At 36.6% G+C, this 19946-nt stretch overlaps 1 protein-coding gene across 1 annotated transcript in view; it reads left to right on the top strand.

Moving 5' to 3' along the window:
* Positions 1-19946, top strand: part of TYR (tyrosinase) — a 101119-nt gene that overhangs the window by 3900 nt on the left and 77273 nt on the right. The window contains exon 2 of the mRNA XM_024761747.1: positions 7043-7259. Coding sequence (XP_024617515.1) covers positions 7043-7259 — 217 coding nt within the window. The remainder of the gene's footprint in view (positions 1-7042; positions 7260-19946) is intronic.

The following is a 19946-nucleotide window of genomic DNA, read 5'->3' as shown; positions in this document are numbered from 1 at the left end:
TATTCTGATGTAGTCCTTTTCATTCATGTTAGAGTGAAATTATTCCATTAGACATTTATTTATCCACATCCCTTACTCAGGAAGAATTGACCTTCACCCTTTTGCACTATCATTATACTTTGTACAGATTTGTATCATAGTACCTATAATTCTTCAATACATGTAATTGTTTTCAAACCTATCTTTGTCTAACAGACTGCCATCTGCTCCAATGTAGAAACCATTTCTAATTGATCTTTATGTCCACAGAGTCAGGAACATAATATATACATGGAATGGGCTTTGTCAATATATGTTGAACAAAATTGAAAATCATAGAATTGTTAGCTTCAGTGCTAACACACATAAAAAATTAAACTCTGCATAGACATAGCTAGATTTCTAGAACATTAAGCCATAATTTATAGCACTGGATCCCCAAGGCCAAGGACACAATTATACCAAAATAAGCAGTAACTTATTGTCTGGAATAAAACATTTTGTGTAGCTCTCTCTAGGCTTATGTGTGTGTGTGTATGTGTGTGTGTGCATGCAAAAATGGAAGCACACATAGAGAAGATCAGGCAAGTTACAACCTGAGTGTTACTTAATTGAGATTAATAATATTTACTGGTAAGGTTTTTTATTCAATAAAATAATATATTAAAACTTATGTACTTAATGTTAGTCTTCATAGAAAGCCTATATTCAGAATTCACATGCTTTTTTTGTATATTTGTTCCTTTATTTTTTGGTTTGTTTAATGCCAAGAGCTTTTAAACTAGAAGCATGTTTGTCGTCAATTAAAGCAGTCCATTATTTTTGGAGGTGGGGGGTGAACATTAAAGTACAAATACCTATGCTCAACACAGTTAGATCCAATGTTATGCAAGCAGCAGATAAGCTAGCCGTAAGAAGGAAAGGGTAGCTGTCATGATGGATCAAAATAAAGAGAAAAATTTTTCCAAGATGATGGGCATGAGTGAAGTGTGACCAGGGAATTCACTCATCAGGTGAAAAGCATATCACATGGAAGCAAACAGTAGGAAGAAAAAAAAAGTTACTTTTCAGCAGCGAGTCATGGGTTTAGGTAACCATGGCAACAGCTCAGTGAATTAACAGCTTCTCTTTTTCTTTATGAAAAAGATTCTGTGGAATGTCATAGGGTTTACATTTTTATTTAGATAAACCTCTAATGTCATGATAGAATTTTTGCTCCTAAAGCTTTTAATAACTGGTTGTTTGTCGCTATTTTTTATGTTTAAGAGAACACTAAGTTCACTTTCTCCATGAATACATCTGTTTCTTCTTTCTATATCTCCCTTTTTTCATTTGACTTGAGACAGCTTGATCTGTTTCCCCCAAATCATATAAGTCACCTGTGTTGAAACAGAAAAAGAACAAATTCATCATCAGAAGACTTCTGCCACTTACCAGATTCTACCTCTGCTAGTTACCAGATGTTATTGGACAAGTTATTTGGAATCTTTGACCTTTGGTTTTTTTTCTCAACAGAAAAAAATGGGGTGCAATTATCATATATGTGTGTTTTCTGTGTTGATGAAAATACTAAATGGAATGGAAAATAGAATAATGCAGTGGAAAGGGTATAGTCTTTTGAGTCATAAAAACATGACTTTTGTAACTTACTTAGCTACAAAATCCTGGACAAGTTACTTAATTATTCTGAGACCGTTTTTTCTTTAAAATTAGAATAACATATCTTAAAGCATTATAGTAAAGGGATTCAATGAAATCTGTGAATGTAAAATGACTAGTTTAGTATCTGACATATTCTTTGAGTTCCATATACCGAAATTATCATAATATATCTTTATATGATATATTGATGATAGTTATTATAATAATGACTATTCATCCAGTGTTACAGAGTCAGGGTTAACAATTTGGTGGCCTGCCCAACGGTCTTGTATTCAATAATAATATAATATCTGCCATTATTAAACACTCTGTACTTGGCACTATATACTAAATGCTTTACTTAGGTAAAATTATTTGATCCTTCGTAAAAAGTTGTTATAGTCCCCATTTACAGATGAAAAACCTTGATATTCAGAGAGTTTAAGTAATTTGCTCAATTTGGAAAGCATGTCTGACTGCAATCTGCATGATGGTAACCATAGTGATAACACTTTCTTCTACCCTGCCTCTCCTTCTGTATCAAATATAAAAACAATAATTTGAGATTAAGTTTTTCAAATTATTTCTGGAAATGGGGTAGATTTCTTCCTTGTTACTAATACATTGTCATCTGAACATTTAGCCACTTGGCTGTTGGCATTTCAGCAAAAATAGTTTCATTCAAACCTCTCTAATTTAACCGAGTCTGCTGTAAGAGTCTTTTAGGCAGTAGGATCTTTTGAAAATATCCTGATATGGTTTATTATTCAAACAGGAATGAAAATGATTTCATCTATATACCCGCTGTGATGTCTAGTTAATCGACATTTTAAAGGAATCCAATATATTACACTCAATGCAAAAGTTAAGTTAGCTTTATTCAACCATCCCTAAGCCATTTACAGGCAGTCATAAATCTACTGGATATAGCTTTGGAATCAGGAGGACTGTGGATTAATGTTCTAGTCCTGGCTCTGAACATCATATGACCTTAGACAAGTCACCTAACAATTCAAGTTCTCAATTATGCATGGATAAAAGGATTGAGGAATGTCATGAAGTATGAAGAAAACTAGAAACTGACATCTGTTGAGCCAGAAACTGCATTTTATTATTTTATTAATATAATAAATATAATAAGTTATACATTAATATGTAATATTTATTATTTCATATTACAGTTGAAGAAATTGAGACTCAGCAAGCCTAAATAACATACTCATTTCCCCATTGCTAGTAAGTAGCTGAGCCAGAGTTGAAGCCCACACCTACATGAATTTGGAAACTAATTCTTTTCCAACACACAACACTTCAATTCATAAATGATATCTTAATGACCAGAAATTAAAAGCTTCTCTAAGTGTCTGTTGTATAACACAGTAGCAGCCATTCCCGGGGGGGCAAGGCTCATTCAGTTCCATCTGATGGTGAGTTAATTTGCTTTTACAGTCTTATAGATTGCCAACTCACTGGAGCCAGAGACTGATAGGATTGTTTTGATTATTCCTAACTGTGGTGCAAGCAGCTGACCAAGAAGACTTCACTTTTAAAATATTGTTCCATGTGCCTTGCCTGTTGCCCATAAAATTATTAATCATAATACACGGTTTTAGATCCTACTAGCCTTTTATACTCTTCCACACTCAGTTTCCTCATCATTAAAATAGGGATAAAATCATATAAACCTACAAGGTCATTTGTGAATTTAAAAAAATGTACACAGAGATGCCTTCCCTATTGAGAGTGGGGCCTCAGTATATATTTAATACAAACGATATATTGTTGGAAATATCTTCTAGGGCAAATGTTGGTATCAGTAACAGGACTAGCTAAAAACGATGTGCAACACATGTTGGTAGTTGAAGATTCACTGGTTCATCCATTGACTTATTTTCCCATCAAATTGTTATAGAGCCTCTATTATAGATTCTGGGAATAAACAGTAACAAAAAAAAGAAAGTTATCCTCATGGAGATTACTTTTTATTTTTTTTAAGGAAGTGATACTGTTTATCAAGGGAGATTAAAGTGAGTCAAGTTTGAGTTTGACAAACAACCATGTTATCTACTCAGTGGGCACAGGCCTCCTACAGACTAAGTGCCCAATGTGAACAGTCTCACTGATGGCAGTGTGGACTCTCTGCGTTTTAGCTTTTGTTTAAGGCTGATATCTTGCTACCTGCTTAATTGACATCATGGAACCTAAGGCATCAATGATTTTAAGATGAAGAATTAACTTATAAACCACTAAGAAAAACTCTGCCAGTTAAATTATGATGTTTTTTTAAATCACTTAGCATATTTATATTTATTGAAAGAGTTCCTTTTGACTTATTTAGTCACATAATTTTATCAAAGTTCAGTCTTCTGCCTACATATAAGTGAAGCTGTAAGCAAAATAATTTGGTGAAGGATTTCTAAAATGTCTTCATATTTTAGAGTTGGACCCTTTTGATTTACTTTTTAAGTTAGAGTTGACACTGTCTGTTTTTTTCAAAATATTGGTTTGGCCTTGAAGATTAGGTAGAATATCAGATAAATGGCAAGGAGTGAACACGCTCAGGCAAGAACAAAGATGTGGAAAGGAGAAGCATGAGTGATGCCCAGAGAAGAGTAGCCAGTCTGACTTCAGCAGTTGGATCACAGAATTTGTAAACAAATAAAGATTCAAGATGTATTCTGGAGGCAGAATTGACAAGATTGGCTGATGGTTTTAATCTGAAGGATAAAGGGGAACAAAATACAAATGATAACAGTCTCTGGCTTAAAAATGAAGATTCATGGGCTTCTGGTTTAAGCTGAAGGATAGTTGATGTGATAGGAAATAGAGGGAAAGGAACAATATTTTTTTAATCTTTTTATTTTAAGTTTTTTTTATTTTAAAAATTCTTTTTTAATTTAATTTTTTAAAGTATAGTTGATTTACAAGGTTGTGTTAGTTTCACGTGTACAGCAAAGTGATTCAGTTTTACATACCTATATATCTTTTTTTATTCAGATTCTTTTCCCTTATAGGCTATTACAAAGGAACAAATTTTTGATTTTTAAGTGTTCCATTTGAGATGCCTGTGAGATAACATTGAAATATGAAGTTGGAGATGGGTATACAGGGTTAGAGTTCAGAGGAGTTTTTTGAACTTCAGATAGGAATTAGGAAGTTCTTATCATATAGTGGCCTGTAAGCCATGAAACTGGTCGTCAGAGACAAAGAAGAAGATACAGAGAGAAATAAAAGAAGAGTGTACAGACCTAAACTCTGGGCCATGGTTAGCTTCAAGGGCATATGAAAGTCACACAATGGATATTTAAGAGATGACTGTCAAATTAATTTTCCCACCAAATAAATATTTGACAACAATTATATGAAGTAGTTATTATTATCCCCATTTGCTAGATGAGACCTATGGTATTTTTTTTAACATCTTTATTGGAGTATAATTGCTTTACAATGGTGTGTTAGTTTCTGCTTTATAACAAAGTGAATCAGTTATACATATACATATGTTCCCATATCTCTTCCCTCTTGCATCTCCCTCCCTCCCACCCTCCTTATCCCACCCCTCCAGGTGGTCACAAACCACCGAGTTGATGTTCCTGTGCTATGCGGCAGCTTCCCACTAGCTATCTACTTTACGTTTGGTACTGTATATATGTCCATGCCACTCTCTCACTTTGTCACAGCTAACCCTTCCCTCTTCCCATATCCTCAAGTCCATTCGCTAGTAGGTCTGTGTCTTTATTCCTGTCTTACCCCTAGGTTCTTCATGACATTTTTTCTTCTTAGACTCCATATATATGTATTAGCATACGGTATTTCTCTTTCTCTTTCTGACTTACTTCACTCTGTATGACAGACTCTAGGTCCATCCACCTCACTACAAATAACTCAATTTCGGTTCTTTTTATGGCTGAGTAATATTACATTGTATATACGTTCCACATCTTCTTTATCCATTCATCTGATGATGGACACTTAGGTTGTTTCCATTTCCTGGCTATTGTAAATAGAGCTGCAATGAACATTTTGGTACATGACTCTTTTTCAATTATGTTTTTCGCAGGGTTTATGCCCAGTAGTGGGATTGCTGCGTCATACGTTAGTTCTATTTGTAGTTTTTTAAGGAACCTGCATACTGTTCTCCATAGTGGCTGTACCAATTCTTTGTTCTTCGCTCAGACAGGACGGGGTTAAAGGAGCCGCTGATTCGGAGGCTCTGGCTCACTCAGGCCGCAGGGAGGGAGGGGCACAATGCGGGGCGAGCCTGCGGCGGCAGAGGCCAGCGTGACGTTGCCCCAGCCTGAGGCACGACGTGCGTTCTTCCGGGGAAGTTGTCTCTGGATCCTGGGACCCTGGCAATGACGGGCTGCACAGGCTCTCCGGAAGGGAGGTGTGGATAGTGAACTGTGCTCGCACACAGGCTTCTTGGAGGCGGCAGCAGCAGCCTTAGCGTCTCATGTCCGCCTCTGGGGTCCGCGCTGTTAGCCGCGGCTCGAGCCCGTCTCTGGAGCTCCTTTAAGCGGCGCTCTTAATCCCCTCTCCTCGCGCACCAGGAAACAAAGAGGGAAGACAAAGTCTCTTGCCTCTTCCGCAGCTCCAGACATTTTCCCGGACTCCCTCCCGGCTAGCCGTGGCGCACTAACCCCTTCAGGCTGTGCTTACGCTGCCAACCCCAATCCTCTCCTGGCGCTCCGACCGAAGCCCGAGCCTCAGCTCTCAGACCCGCCCGCCCCGGCGGGTAAGCAGACAAGCCTCGCGGGCTGATGAGTGCTGGTCCAAACCGATCCTCTGTGCGGGAATCTCTCCACTTTGCCCTCCGCACGCGTGTTGCTGTGCTCTCCCCCGCGGCACCGAAGCTTCCCCCTCTGCCCCCCGCAGTCTCCGCCCGCGAAGGGGCTTCTAGTGTGTGGAAACCTTTCCTCCTTCACAGCTCCCTCCCACTGGTGCAGGCCCCATCCCTATTCTTTTGTCTCTGTTTATTGTTTTTTCTTTTGCCCTACCCAGGTACATGGGGAGTTACTTGCCTTTTGGGAGGTCTGAGGTCTTCTGCCAGCGTTCAGTAGGTGTTCTGTAGGAACTGTTCCACGTGTAGATGTATTTCTGACGTATCTGTGGGGAGGAAGGTGATCTCGCGTCTTACTCTTCCACCATCTTCCCCGCAGTCCGATACAGGGGAGACCTATGGTATTTAATTTATTTTCTCAAGTGGTAGATTCAAGACTAGAACTCTGTTCTGAATTTTAACATTCATGGGTTATTCTGCAACCCTCAGAAAGCTGTTTCCTTCAATAATTTACTTTAAAACATTGCTCTCCTGGTAATTAGAAATCCAAGTATGGTAATCAGGAACCTCAACCTCCCTACCTTCCCCCTTTGACTTAGAGGTGGAGACAACACCCCTTTAACATAAAGGCATTTTGTGCAGGTTATCTGCAGCCAATTGGAGGAGTACAACAGCCGTCACACTTTATGCAATGGGACGTCTGAGGGACCGATACTGCGCAATCCTGGAAATCACGACAAAGCCAGGACCCCAAGGCTCCCCTCCTCTGCTGATGTGGAATTTTGCCTGAGTTTGACCCAGTATGAATCGGGTTCCATGGATAAAGCTGCCAACTTCAGCTTTAGAAATACACTGGAAGGTAATCTCCTTTTTTCCACTCATTTACATTTTCTTTTTTTCTGAATTCATGTTTATAATCTCTTATCCAAAATCCTGGGTCCAGAAGTGTTTGAGAATTCAGAATTTTCTGAGTTGAGTAGGGCATGTGGCATGTGTACATATATGGCCAATAACCCTAGGAGAGTATGGGGGGGCACACATAATCTGAAACATGAATAACTCTTCAGAAAAATGTATGAAAGTACCCACCAGGTCAATAAATTGAGACAAGAGACAGCCTAATGGAGAATAAAGTCAGGTTTTCCACTAAAAAAATATTGGTGCCAAACAAAATAATACATTTTTTGACCTTTTTGTATTTTGGAATTATAGATATAGGACTGTGGACCTATAATATTTTTCTAACTTTTAGTATTTTTATCTAGTTTAAAATATTCTGTAGCTTGCACCTTGCTCTCTGAATCTCTTCCATCTGGCTGTTCCTGAGTTATATCCTTTTACAGTAAACAGGTGAGCTAGTAAAAAAATAAATAAATAAAAGAAAAGAAAAAATAAAATATTCTGAATGCTAGCCTCTTTGAGACAAGTCTGTTCTTTTAACTATAATAAGGGTAAAATCCCATGTAAGGTTAAGGCCCCATCCCGTTAACCCTCAAGATTTCTGTGTTTCGTCAGAGATTCCTTATCATAGTCACTTCTAAGGCCTACCTACTTTTCTGAAAAGCTCTCAACTTTGCTTTCATCTTCCCTTCAGCATCTGTTCATTCTTCTCTGCTCAGTGCTGACTGAGTCATGAAACCCATCTCTGCCGTCTCAATTTTCATTATGGAAACAAACCTACAAACAAACAAAAAATAGGAATATTCATTCAAGTTACAGATTTAATCTGAGTTCTGGGGAGACATAGGGGACCAATTCTGGCAAGGCAGATAACTCAAAATTTAACACTAGACATTCCACCTCCTAAAAACTCTTTGGCACCCTACTATGGAGACAAAATTTTCTCTTTTCCTATTTCTTCCTCCTTAACTTTTTCTGTTTGTTTCTTGTCATTGTGATTGTTGCTTTGTCCTCTAATTTCTGTTGCTCAGCTGTGCAGAATAGTGTCTCTGTCTCTTTCATTTCCTTATATTTTTCTAATCCAGAAGTTCTTAGGGCCTTGCTCTACCTCAGAAGCGATTTAAACAAGGAGAGTGTCACCCTAAAGAGGAACCTCGGCGCAGCTATTAGAATAAAAATTGTGTTTATTTTCCTTAAATAATATTAGTAATTAACGTTCTCCAAGTAATCTCTATGTGCAAGGCACTGTGCCAAAGATTCTGTATAGTACCATCTCACTTAATTCTTACAACCATCCTCTGAGGAAGATAGCATCATTATTTCCAATTTAAAGAGAGGAAACAGGATCAGAGATATCAGTAATTTGTCTACCACCCATTCTGTAAGTGGCAGAGCTAAATCTGTTTCTAGATTTGGCAAGTGCCAAAATCCAAGAGTCCTTTCCATTGTACCCTGATGACCCTGAGTGAGTTGAGCGTTTCTTGAAGGTTGAAAATATCAAGCTAGTCCTTCAATAATATAACAAGAGAAGGCAATGCCTGGTGCCCAGGAGTCTCTGAGCCTACAGACTAAGACGAAGGCACACAGACAAGTTGGTATTCACCACGTGGGTGCATTGGGCATCCTGTTGGACTGTGCAGGGGTTAATAGCAGGATTCCAGATGCTGACTTAATGACATTATAAAGTGGGGCTCCATACTTAAGGGAATTGTAGTACATTATAGGTTATTCAGGCAGATTTTCTAACAGTGAGAAAGCATGAACTTTGTTATTAAGGAACATGGGCTGATCACAGAAAGAAGGTAGGGGAGCCTCACTTCTCTGGGCCTCAAGTTAAGGAAAACTGGCTTGAGCCATGTCAACTCAGCCAGTGGCTTTCAAATGAGTTTCTAATGCACAGAGTCAGTAGAGGACATCACATTTATTGTCAATAATTTGTGAATACTAATAAGTTATATCTGTGAATTATTTTTTTTCCAATAAGCTATTCTTATTTACTCATAGTCTAGTATGCTTTCTTGAGAAAGAGAGAAAAGACATTATAGCACATTATCTGGCACATAATAGGTGTTCAATATGTGTTTGATAAATGAAAACAAATAATATCTAGGGCTCTTCCAGTTGCACCTAACCCATCACTTAGTTTGTCTATACCTGTTGTATGAAGCCTATTTACTGGTAGCAAAATGTTAGAAAACATTGATCTGAGCCACCAACAATAGTTTTTCCTGATCAGGGACACATTTATTTACTCTCTTCTTTAGAAATAATTTTAAGCTTACAGAAAAATTACAACAATAAAAACTGTACAAAACCACACATATACCTTCTACCGAGATTCACTTACCATTTACACTTGTTTTTTTCTTTCTCTTTCTCTCATTCTGAACCATCTGAGGGTAAATTGCATAGATCAGAACCCTTTACCCTTGGATATTTCAGTGTGTTTTTCCCAAGAACAAAAATATTCTTTTACATAACCACAGAACAGTTATCAACTTCAGTACATTCTATATAGGTGTAATGCTTTAATCTAATTTACTGTTTATATTGCATTTTTTCCAATACACTAATAATATCCTTTACAGCATTTTCTTCTCTGTAAAAGAGTCCAGTCTAGGGTCAGATGGCATTTAGTTGCCATTTCTCCTTAGCCTTCTTTTAATGTGAAATATTTCCACAGCCTTTTTCTTTCTGACGAGATTCACATTTTTGGAGAATACAGTCCCCCCATTTTTAACAGAATGCTACTGTTTTTAATAGAATTTTTAGTAGAATGGATCCAGGTAATGTATTCTTAGCCAGAATTTTACAGAAGAGGTTTCGTGTCTTTCTAAGAGCATTTAACATCGGAAGGCACACGATGACCCTCTGTGTCACTTTGGTGATGCTAATTTGATCACCTGTTTTACGTGTGGACCAGATTCCCCACTGTACAAAAACGGTCCCAGATTTCACCATTGGGCACACCTTCAAGCCAATTCTTATGTCTCTGTTTCATTACCCTATCATTTTTTAGCTCTTTCTTTTTTTCTGGTACAACAAAATATTCTAGACTCACCTTGTACCTACACTGCCCAAAGCCACTGGCAAACACTGCACTCTCTTCTCTCAATAAATGCAGGTGGAATTGAATTGTCAGTTTTGATTGAACCTCACAGTTATTGCTGCCCTTTTTTCTTTTGGGTCTCATAAGAAGTATTTGATGTATTCCCCATACAACAAATTCCCACAGCCAGTCCTGGGATGGAGGAACTGTTGCATTTTTGTCTACGGAAGTTATTTATGTAACCTCAGCTTTCCTCTTGGATTTAAATACTGAAGTAAAGATTGAAAATGTGTGATTTATGAATTGTGTAAAAGAGACACATAAAGCAAAGAAGAATTAGTATGCATTATAAAAGGTAGTCTTCTGATTGGGTGGTCCCTGTGGAGTATGGGCTATTCGATTCAAAGAAAAATCTTCTCATGTGCAAATCTCTGACTACCCATGGTGTCCCGTATTTCACACTTTATAATAATGATAATGTAAAAATTGTAGTGCTGTGGGTATTGGGGAATGGGGTGGGCTGGCAGTTTAGGGAAGTGGTTCAAGGCAATCAGACTGACTGGGATTTGATCTAAACTCTACCACTTCCTAGATCTGTTACCTTCAGTAAGCTATTTAACTCTCAGGGCCTTAATTTCATCATCTGGAAAATGTAGATAAGAATAATAACTTAGAGGGCTCATGTAAGGATTAAATAATATATGTAAGGAGCGTATAACATTTCTTCAAAAAAATGGCAGCTGTTATTATGTTAAACTGGAATTAGTTTTTGACAACTCAGTTATCGGTCATTACTTTTTCTGACAATTAGCTTACAAACTAAGTATAGACTGCACCCTGAGAAAACAAATCATGATGTGCTAGGTGCAGAGAAAAATATAGGGAGGAGGAAAGACGGAAGAGGAACTTTCTTGAGACAGACCCGGGGAGGGAGCATTTCTGAAGGTAAAAGCTACTGCTTTTCAGAGTGAATTCCCAGAAGCAAGGAGTCAAGAGCAAAGGCAATGAATACCTCCTGATACCTAAAATAGAAGAAGGTGCAGGAACAAGGAACGACTCTAATTTAATGGTATGTTCTCAGCCCCAAGCACAGTGCAGCTTAGAACCATGGAACATATAGTTGGAAGACATTTCTCAATGTATTCAGTTCAACATCTCTCATTTTGCTGAGATGCCCCCTATAATAGTATCTCTACGTGGTCTTTCAAGAACAGAGATCAACCTACCTCATAAAGGAGAACAGGATGTTCTTTAGGTTAAGACAAAATCTAATTGCATTCAACTTAAAGAGTCCTCCATGAACCTGGTACTCTGTGAAATTATAAAAGTCCAAAGACATGAAAAGGTGACTACTACACAGTTTCTGACCTTGAGGAACTCACCAGCTAGTGAGAAAACATCACACAAACCCATAAGGAAAACACAATATGATGCTCAATATAAAATGAGGTAGGAAGCCAGAACTAAACCAGAAACATCTCCCAACCTGGAGAAATTGGAACCGAATCTTGAAAAAGCAATAATTTCTCACCAAGAAGAGCAGAGAAGGAAAGGCACTTCTAGCTGTGGGAATAACATATGCAGTGGAATAGAAGTATTGAAAGCATAAGATTAGATACAACAAAATGAGAAAATGTATATGGCTAGAATATTAAGTTTGTAATGGGAAATAACAAAGAGGTATAGAAGGTTTAGAATATGCCGTGAATACCCATGTTTCTAAATCTTCTCCAGAGAGGGAAAAAATAGGCTCCTAAGAATATGTCCACAGATCCCTAGGGAATTAAGAAACTAACATTTATTCTTTGTAAATACCATTCATATCTTCCCTGTAGAAGAGATATGTTTAAAGATCCAAAGTTTAAAAGTCATGATCTAATGTTCATATCTTCAAGAACATGTCTAAATACCTTGTGTGAAACACTGCTATAGACAATGGGAGTCAAGAGGAGTTTTTAAGCAGGAACTTGATGTGATTCTATCTATGTTTCAGAAAGATGTGAATCTAGTGCCCTTAGCAGAATGCAGAAAGACTAATTAATGAGCTAATTAATGAGTGGGAGGATCATGAATGGTGAGGGCTTTATCCAAGGCAGGGAGAATGAGATGAACATGAGTTGGTTAGAGTACAGAAACTCTTCTAGACTCTAGAGTATGGAGTATCAGAAACTCTTGATGACTAAATAGGAGGCAGAAAGGTAAGCATCACATTGAGGAGGATCATGAAATGTCTTCCACTGACTTCTAATAATTGGTCCTTGTTTTGTCCTCTTAAGTATACACCACTAAAAAATCTAGTTTATATAAGAGCTCTTCTAAAAAAATCCATCTGTTATGATTCTCTAGAACGTTTTTTCATGCAGCCCTTTCACCCTTTCTATTTTATTGTGACTACCTGGGCAGTATCTTACCTCCTCATTTGCCAGAATTTCTTGAGGAGCAGTCTAGAAAATGGGTAAATGAGCTCTGGGCTTTCATGAAAGTTAATAGGGGTTTTGAAATTTTGAATGAAGTCTTAAGGTAACAGTATGCATACTTGAAGAGAAAGGCCAGTGGCCAGGCACAATGACGTCTCAAAGGATGATCTGGTCTCCAGTCTTCCTGCCTAAGAAATGGACTTTCTTGGCATATCCAGAAATGGTCACACAAACTCAAAGATAAATTACATTGACAACTGTTGTATAAACAAGAATGCTAAGGAGATTGTTTAAGTGAGGTGAGACATTCTAGTGATGGGAAGGCTCAAGGCCTCCCCTGCACACCTTCTTTACCAATTCTAAGAGAATCAGAAAGCTGAGTAGCTTGGTATAGTTTGGTGTACACTGACGCAGAATGAGGTGGAGGGTTTTAGAAAGAGTTCATCCAGATCATGAGAACCTTTCTGAGCCCGGATTACTTAACTCCCCAGAATTATCACCTTGCCAACCTTGTTGATATTCTGAACAGGCAATGATCCTGATCATAATAATAATAATACAAACCTCTATGTGCTAGACATTCTCATTTCCCACGTGTCTTATTACTTAATCCTCACAACAGTCTTGAGATATTTAATATTCACTGATTAAGCTGATGCACCGTCTTCAGTGAAGTAGTTATTCTAATGAGTTTAGGAGACAACCTGTCTTCTTCTAGTTGAACGAACTGATTCAACTCATTTGACTTGAAGAATAACGTTTTTTTCTCTTTACTCCAAGTTCTTAGGGCAAATAGGACCCTTCCTATTACATGTAAGAAATTCGAACAAGTGTCCTGCATATTATTTTCCAAGTGGGTTTGCTTCGAATTGTGATTCTTTTACTAGGAGATAATGTTACCTTTTTTAAAAGCCTGAAAAAATGCTATATTATGGAGAAGGCTTTGTGGATATGCAAGCATGTTTTTTAAGATTCTAGGGAAGAAGCTGCTCTCAGGGATGAGTTAATACTTATGTGTTAGGTTCACAAAAAACAAGTCAAGCTTAATTCCTATATATACAAATGCCTTTTAAATTCTTAATCAGTACTTTGCTTCCCAAAGCTGAAGGGTGGCAAGACCAGAATACATTCATTTTATCTGGTCATTAGAAGCTCTCTAGTCAGGGTGCAGTGAGAGCCTGCTAGAAACTATGACTGTTTGAGCATTAGGGAGCATTTTAATTTTTTTGCAGAAACAAGTTTTTTAGACCCATTGACATTGTTCAGACATCTGTGTGGTAGAAACTCACGGTTGTATATTTTTTCAGAAAAAAAAACCCTTAAAAACTGAATACGTAGTTTAAAGTTTGGGGATATTATTGCTTGATACTCAGTAAACTTTTAGCAACAAATGTGTTAGTAATATACCCTGGAGCTCTCTCTGTAAAAATAAAAATGGTCAGTCCCCATGTATTTATACATTTTTAAACGACTCTTCCAATTCTTCCCGCTTCTACCAGTTGTACTGGCATGCAAATTGTTCTTGCCATACGTGAATGTTGCAAAAGTAATTTATTTAAGACACATGTCAGCTGCGTTATGAATTAAAAGGTGCTGGTATTATGTACTGGCAAACACCACTTTAGAAAGCAACACTAGAGAAAGAGAGATGAAAAACATCCCATGCTGGGACAGGACCTTTTAAAATGGATTGAAATACTAATTTTGAAGGCATATAGCAATATATTTGAGCATCAATTCTAACATTATGAGTATCTTCTCCCTCATTTAAAAAATGTATTTAATAATTACATATTTAGGCTATTGTGAGGATGTACGCATACCTAGCTCCTACTATATACGCAAGATATGTTTCTCTTTTTCCCCACCCCTGTCTTCTCTGCAATCTTCAATAGTCATCCCAACTTCCCTTATGATTTGGCATAGGTTACTAGTCTTCATGATGTGTATTTACTCATAATAGACAGCTTTCATTCACTTTTTCATCATTTGAATTCACTGCTGTGGAAAATGGCTGTTTGCTAAGGGATAATATCATTTTCCAATAATTCAACTTAAGGTCCTAGAAGATCTTTAAGGAGCAAATTAATAACATACCTCTTGTAAATATAGAGTCAGGCATTTGGTCTTTGGAGTTTTCACTTCGTTGGGACAAATCTTGGTGAAAATGCCGCCACTCATTAGCAATAAACACTACAAAGAAAAAGCAGAATTCTATTTTATGTATTTATTCACTTAACAAATATGAGTTGAGAGACTTCAGGAACCAAAGACAAATTGCCTATGTCTCATGTATACATAGGACTGCTTTATAATCTTCAATAGCAATTGATCTGTTCAATAAGATATTTTGGTTTCAGTATCTATTTACAACTCTTAGAATATATGGAGAACTCTACAAAGCTTTTGTTTATGTGAGTTATATTGATGGCTACTTAGCATTTTTAAAACTAAATCTGAGAAGATTTGAAAATATTTATTGATTCATTAAAATTATAAATATTAATCATTACATGCTAGTATAGATAACATAATTACAATATATTTTCAAAAACTAGTAAATGGCATGGCACTGATTTATATATTTGCAAAAAGAAGAGATCTGGATTCTATGTCTGCTTCTATCCTCAACATATGATGATATGGGGTTTGATTGAAGAACTTGAAGAAAATACATCTTCACACATATAAAATTGGAATAGGAGCAGTATTTTTAAAAATATCCTCTGATAATTCTGGATCTGCTTTTTCTTCCTCTACCAAAACTTAACTAGTGGTAATTTTTTTTTTTTAATTTCAACTCCCATTTATTGAGGTATATTTAGATGTCAGACACTGTGCTAAGAGCAATACATATATTATTCATTCTAATCTTTGTAAAGATGCCACAAGGTAGGTATTATTATTATTGCCATGATTATATTTTTAACAGGAAAGGAAATTGAGACTTGGAGACAATAAGTTATTTTTCATGACTTATGGCTGCTAAATAAAGAGCTGAGTTTCAAGGCTACTTGACACCAGAACCCAGGCTCTTAATATGCATTTTAGGGCATAAATTCATTAAAACAATGTTTTTTACCTTGTTAAGAATAACTAATATATAGTCTATGGATTTTACATAACTCTGGGAGGATTTTAAAAATACTTTTTGTGTTAAAATAATTATACAGGAAGTTGCAGAAATACAGAAACTTCCTAGGTACCCTTCACCCAGTTTCCTCCAATGGGTACATTTTACATGATTATAGTACAATATCAAAACCAGGAAGTTAATATTGATACATATGCCTGGAAATTCTATGTCATTGTTTTTTTAACTTGTGAGTTTTTTTGTTTGTTTGTTTTGCTTTCTCCCCTTTTCTTTCATTTATTTATTTATTTTCTGGCTGCACTGGGTCTCAGTTGCGGTACACAGGATCTTTAGTTGTGGCATGCAGACTCTTGGTTGCGGCATGAGGGATCTAGTTCTCCCACCAGGGATTGAACCTGGGCCCCCTGCATTGGGAGCGTGGAGTCTTACTCACCAGACCTCCAAGGAAGCCCCAAATTCAATGTCATTTTATCACATCTGTAGATTCAGGTAACCATCACGACAATCAAGACACAGAACTATTCCATCACCAGGAAGATTTCCCTTGTGCTACCTCTTTAGAGTCACATCTGCCCCCATTCTCCTACCATCCCTAACCCCTAGCAAGCACTATTATCTATCTCTATAATTCTGTCATTTTGAAAATGTTAAACAGAATCATAGAGTATAGGACCTTAGGAGACTGGCTTTTTTCAGGGGCATAATGCCCTTGAGACCTATCCCAGTTGTTGCCTGTATCAACAGTCTACTCCTTTCTATTGCCTAGTAGTATTCCATGTTCAATATACCACAGCTTGTTTAACTATCACCTATTGAAGGACCTTTTGGTTGTTTCCAGTTTGGGGCTATTACAAATAAAGCAGCTGCAAACTATCATGTACAGATTTTTGTGTGGACACAAGTTTTTATTTCTCCAACACCAATGTCCAGAAGAGCGATGGCTGGCTTGTATGGTAAGTATATGTTTAGTTTTTTAAGAAACTGCTAAACTATTTCCCAGAATGGCTGTACAATCTTACATTCCTATCAACAATGTACAAGAAACCCAGTTCCTCAGCATCTTCAGCAGCACTTGGTATTCTCACTACTTTGTATTTTAGCTGTTCTAATAGGTATACAGTGATATCTCACGATGGACTTAATCTGATTTTCCCTAATAGCTAGTGATGTTAAACATCTTTTCATTTGCTTAGTTGCCATGCTATCTGTATATCTTTTTTGATGAAATGCCTCTTCATATCTTTTGCCCATTTTCTAATTGGATTTAGTTTTTTTTACTGTTGAGTTTTGAGAGTTCTTTACATATTTTAGATACAAATTCTTTGGTCACATATATGATTTATAAATATTTTCTCCCAGTCTGTAGCTTGTACTTTTATTCTCCTAACAGAGTCCTTCACAGAGCAAAAGTTTTTAATTGCATGTATATATGTGCAATTAATTCAAAGTAATTAAATAATTAAAAATTATACATATATTAAACATATACATGTTATATATATGTATACATATGTCTATATATTATACATATTACATATACAATATGTATATATAACTTTATCTATAAACTGCAAAGATAGCAACTTGGAAGTCTTTCCAAATGACACTGTCATTTGCATTGCTAGTGTTTACAAGTCGTGTCTTGGCAATAGCACACAAAACAGCAAATATCATGACTTATTCTATATCAGGCACTTTACCAAAATATGCATCCAAAACACAGAAAAGCATGTGGGCAAGTTGCTACTAGTCCAAGTAAATTGTACATTAAGACAGCTTATACTTTATAAGATTTTCAAAACACTCTCATTCAAGATAGTAACTGTTTCATAAGCAGCATGAGAGGAATTTTCAGAGTCTGAGATTAAGAAAATTGGAAGGTGGCATTCAGGAAGACAGAAATTATACAATATAATTTAATACAATTTCTTTAGGTAGCAAACTTTGTAGGAAATAGCTGTATTATATTTCACAGTTGATTAAATATATATATAGTAGAAAGAAAAATCTAAACTTTCAAAGATTTGATTCTATAATATACATTTGAGAAATAGGCTTTGAAAGAGTAACACTATGGGGTGACTAGGTTTACTGAAGTAGTAAAGTGAAACTGGAGACAATCGTCCAGCTTTTCAAATTGTCTAGACTTTATTTTTCTGGATTGGTTTAGATCTCTTTAGAAGTATTAACATAAAACAAAAGGATAAGTATCTCTCCTTCTAAGTATTAGGTTCAGTGTTATTAATTCTAGGTTTTAACCAATAAATGAAATGTATATTTTAACTATAAGTGGTATTGTTTTAATTGTTGTTGGGCTAGAGAAGCAGGTAATTTAAGTCTATGAATGTCTAACCTTTTAACCTGTATTAGCTGAGGGGCAACAGTTTTCCTTGGCAATTCTTTTTATATAATCACAAAGACTAATTCCAGAAATAACAAAATATTCTAAATTCTAAAATAAGTTTGTCTCCATAATATAACTTCAATTTTAAAAAAATTCTTTGTTGGGGGTGTGGGTTTGTCCTGTGCATTGCAGGATGTTTAGCAACATCGCTGGCCTCTACCAGTGGGTCAGTAGCACACCCTCCTGCTTAGCTTTTTTATTTTTTATGAATTTTTGAATTTAGAAATTTTTTTTTATACAGCAGGTTCTTATTAGTCATCAATTCTATACACATCAGTGTATACATGTCAATCCCAATCGCCCAATTCATCACACCACCAACCCCACCACCCTGCCGCTTTCCCTGCTTGGTGTCCATATGTTTGTTCTCTACATCTGTGTCTCTATTTCTGCCCTGCAAACTGGTTCAACTGTACCATTTTTCTAGGTTCCACATATATGTGATAATATACAATATTTGTTTTTCTCTTTCTGACTTACTTCACTCTGTATGACAGTCTCTAGATCCATCCACATCTCAACAAATGACCCAGTTTCGTTCCTTTTTATGGCTGAGTAATATTCCATTGTATATATGTACCACATCTTCTTTATCCATTCATCTGTCAATGGGCATTTAGGTTGCTTCCATGACCTGGCTATTGTAAACAGTGCTGCATTGAACATTGGGGTGCATGTGTCTTTTTGAATTATGGTTTTTATCTCTGGGCTTTCTATCTTGTTCCACTGATCTATGTTTCTGTTTTTGTGCCAGTACCATGTTGTCTTGATTACTGTAGCTTTATAATATAGTCTGAATTCAGGGAGTCTGATTCCTCCAGCTCTGTTTTTTCTGGCTATTCGGGGTCTTGTGTGTCTCCATATAAATTTTAAGATTTATTGTTCTAGTTCCGTAAAAAATGCCACTGGTTTTTTCTGATTTGGATTCCTTTTATTTCCTTTTCTTCCCTGATGGCTGTGGCTAAAACTTCCAAAAGTATGTCGAATAAGAGTGCTGAGAGTGGGCAACCTTGTCTTGTTCCTGATCTTAGTGGAAATGCTTTCAGTTTTTCACCATTGAGGATGATGTTGGCTGTGGGTTTGTCATATATGGCTTTTATTATGTTGAGGAAAGTTCCCTCTATGCCTACTTTCTGCAGGGTTTTTATCATAAATGGGTGTTGAATTTTGTTGAAAGCTTTCTCTTCATCTATTGAGATGATCATATGGTTTTTCTCCTTCAATTTGTTAATATGGTGTATCATGTTGATTGATTTGCGTATATTGAAGAAACCTTGCATTCCTAGAATAAACCCCACTTGATCATGGTTTATGATTCTTTTAATGTGCTGCTGGAGTCTGTTTGCTGGTATTTTGTTGAGGATGTTTGCATCTATGTTCATCAGTGATATTGGCCTATAGTTTTCTTTCTTTGTGACAGTCTTTTCTGGTTTTGGTATCAGGGTGATGGTAGCCTCGTAGAATGAGTTTGGGAGTGTTCCTCCCTCTGATGTTTTGGAAGAGTTTAAGAAAGATAGGTGTTAGCTCTTCTCTAAATGTTTGATAGAATTTGCCTGTGAAGCCATCTGGTCCTGGGCTTTTGTTTGTTGGAAAATTTTCAATCACAGTTTCAATTTCAGTGTTGAATATCTTTTTCCATCCCCTCACTTTCAGTCTGTATGTGTCTCTAGGTCTGAAGTGGG

The sequence above is a fragment of the Neophocaena asiaeorientalis genome, unplaced genomic scaffold (genome assembly GCF_003031525.2).
Source record: "Neophocaena asiaeorientalis asiaeorientalis breed wild unplaced genomic scaffold, Neophocaena_asiaeorientalis_V1.1 scaffold605, whole genome shotgun sequence".
Classification (NCBI taxonomy): Eukaryota; Metazoa; Chordata; class Mammalia; order Artiodactyla; family Phocoenidae; genus Neophocaena; species Neophocaena asiaeorientalis.
The sequence above is the reverse complement of the archived record's forward strand: the minus strand, read 5'-3'. Positions and strand labels throughout refer to the sequence as shown.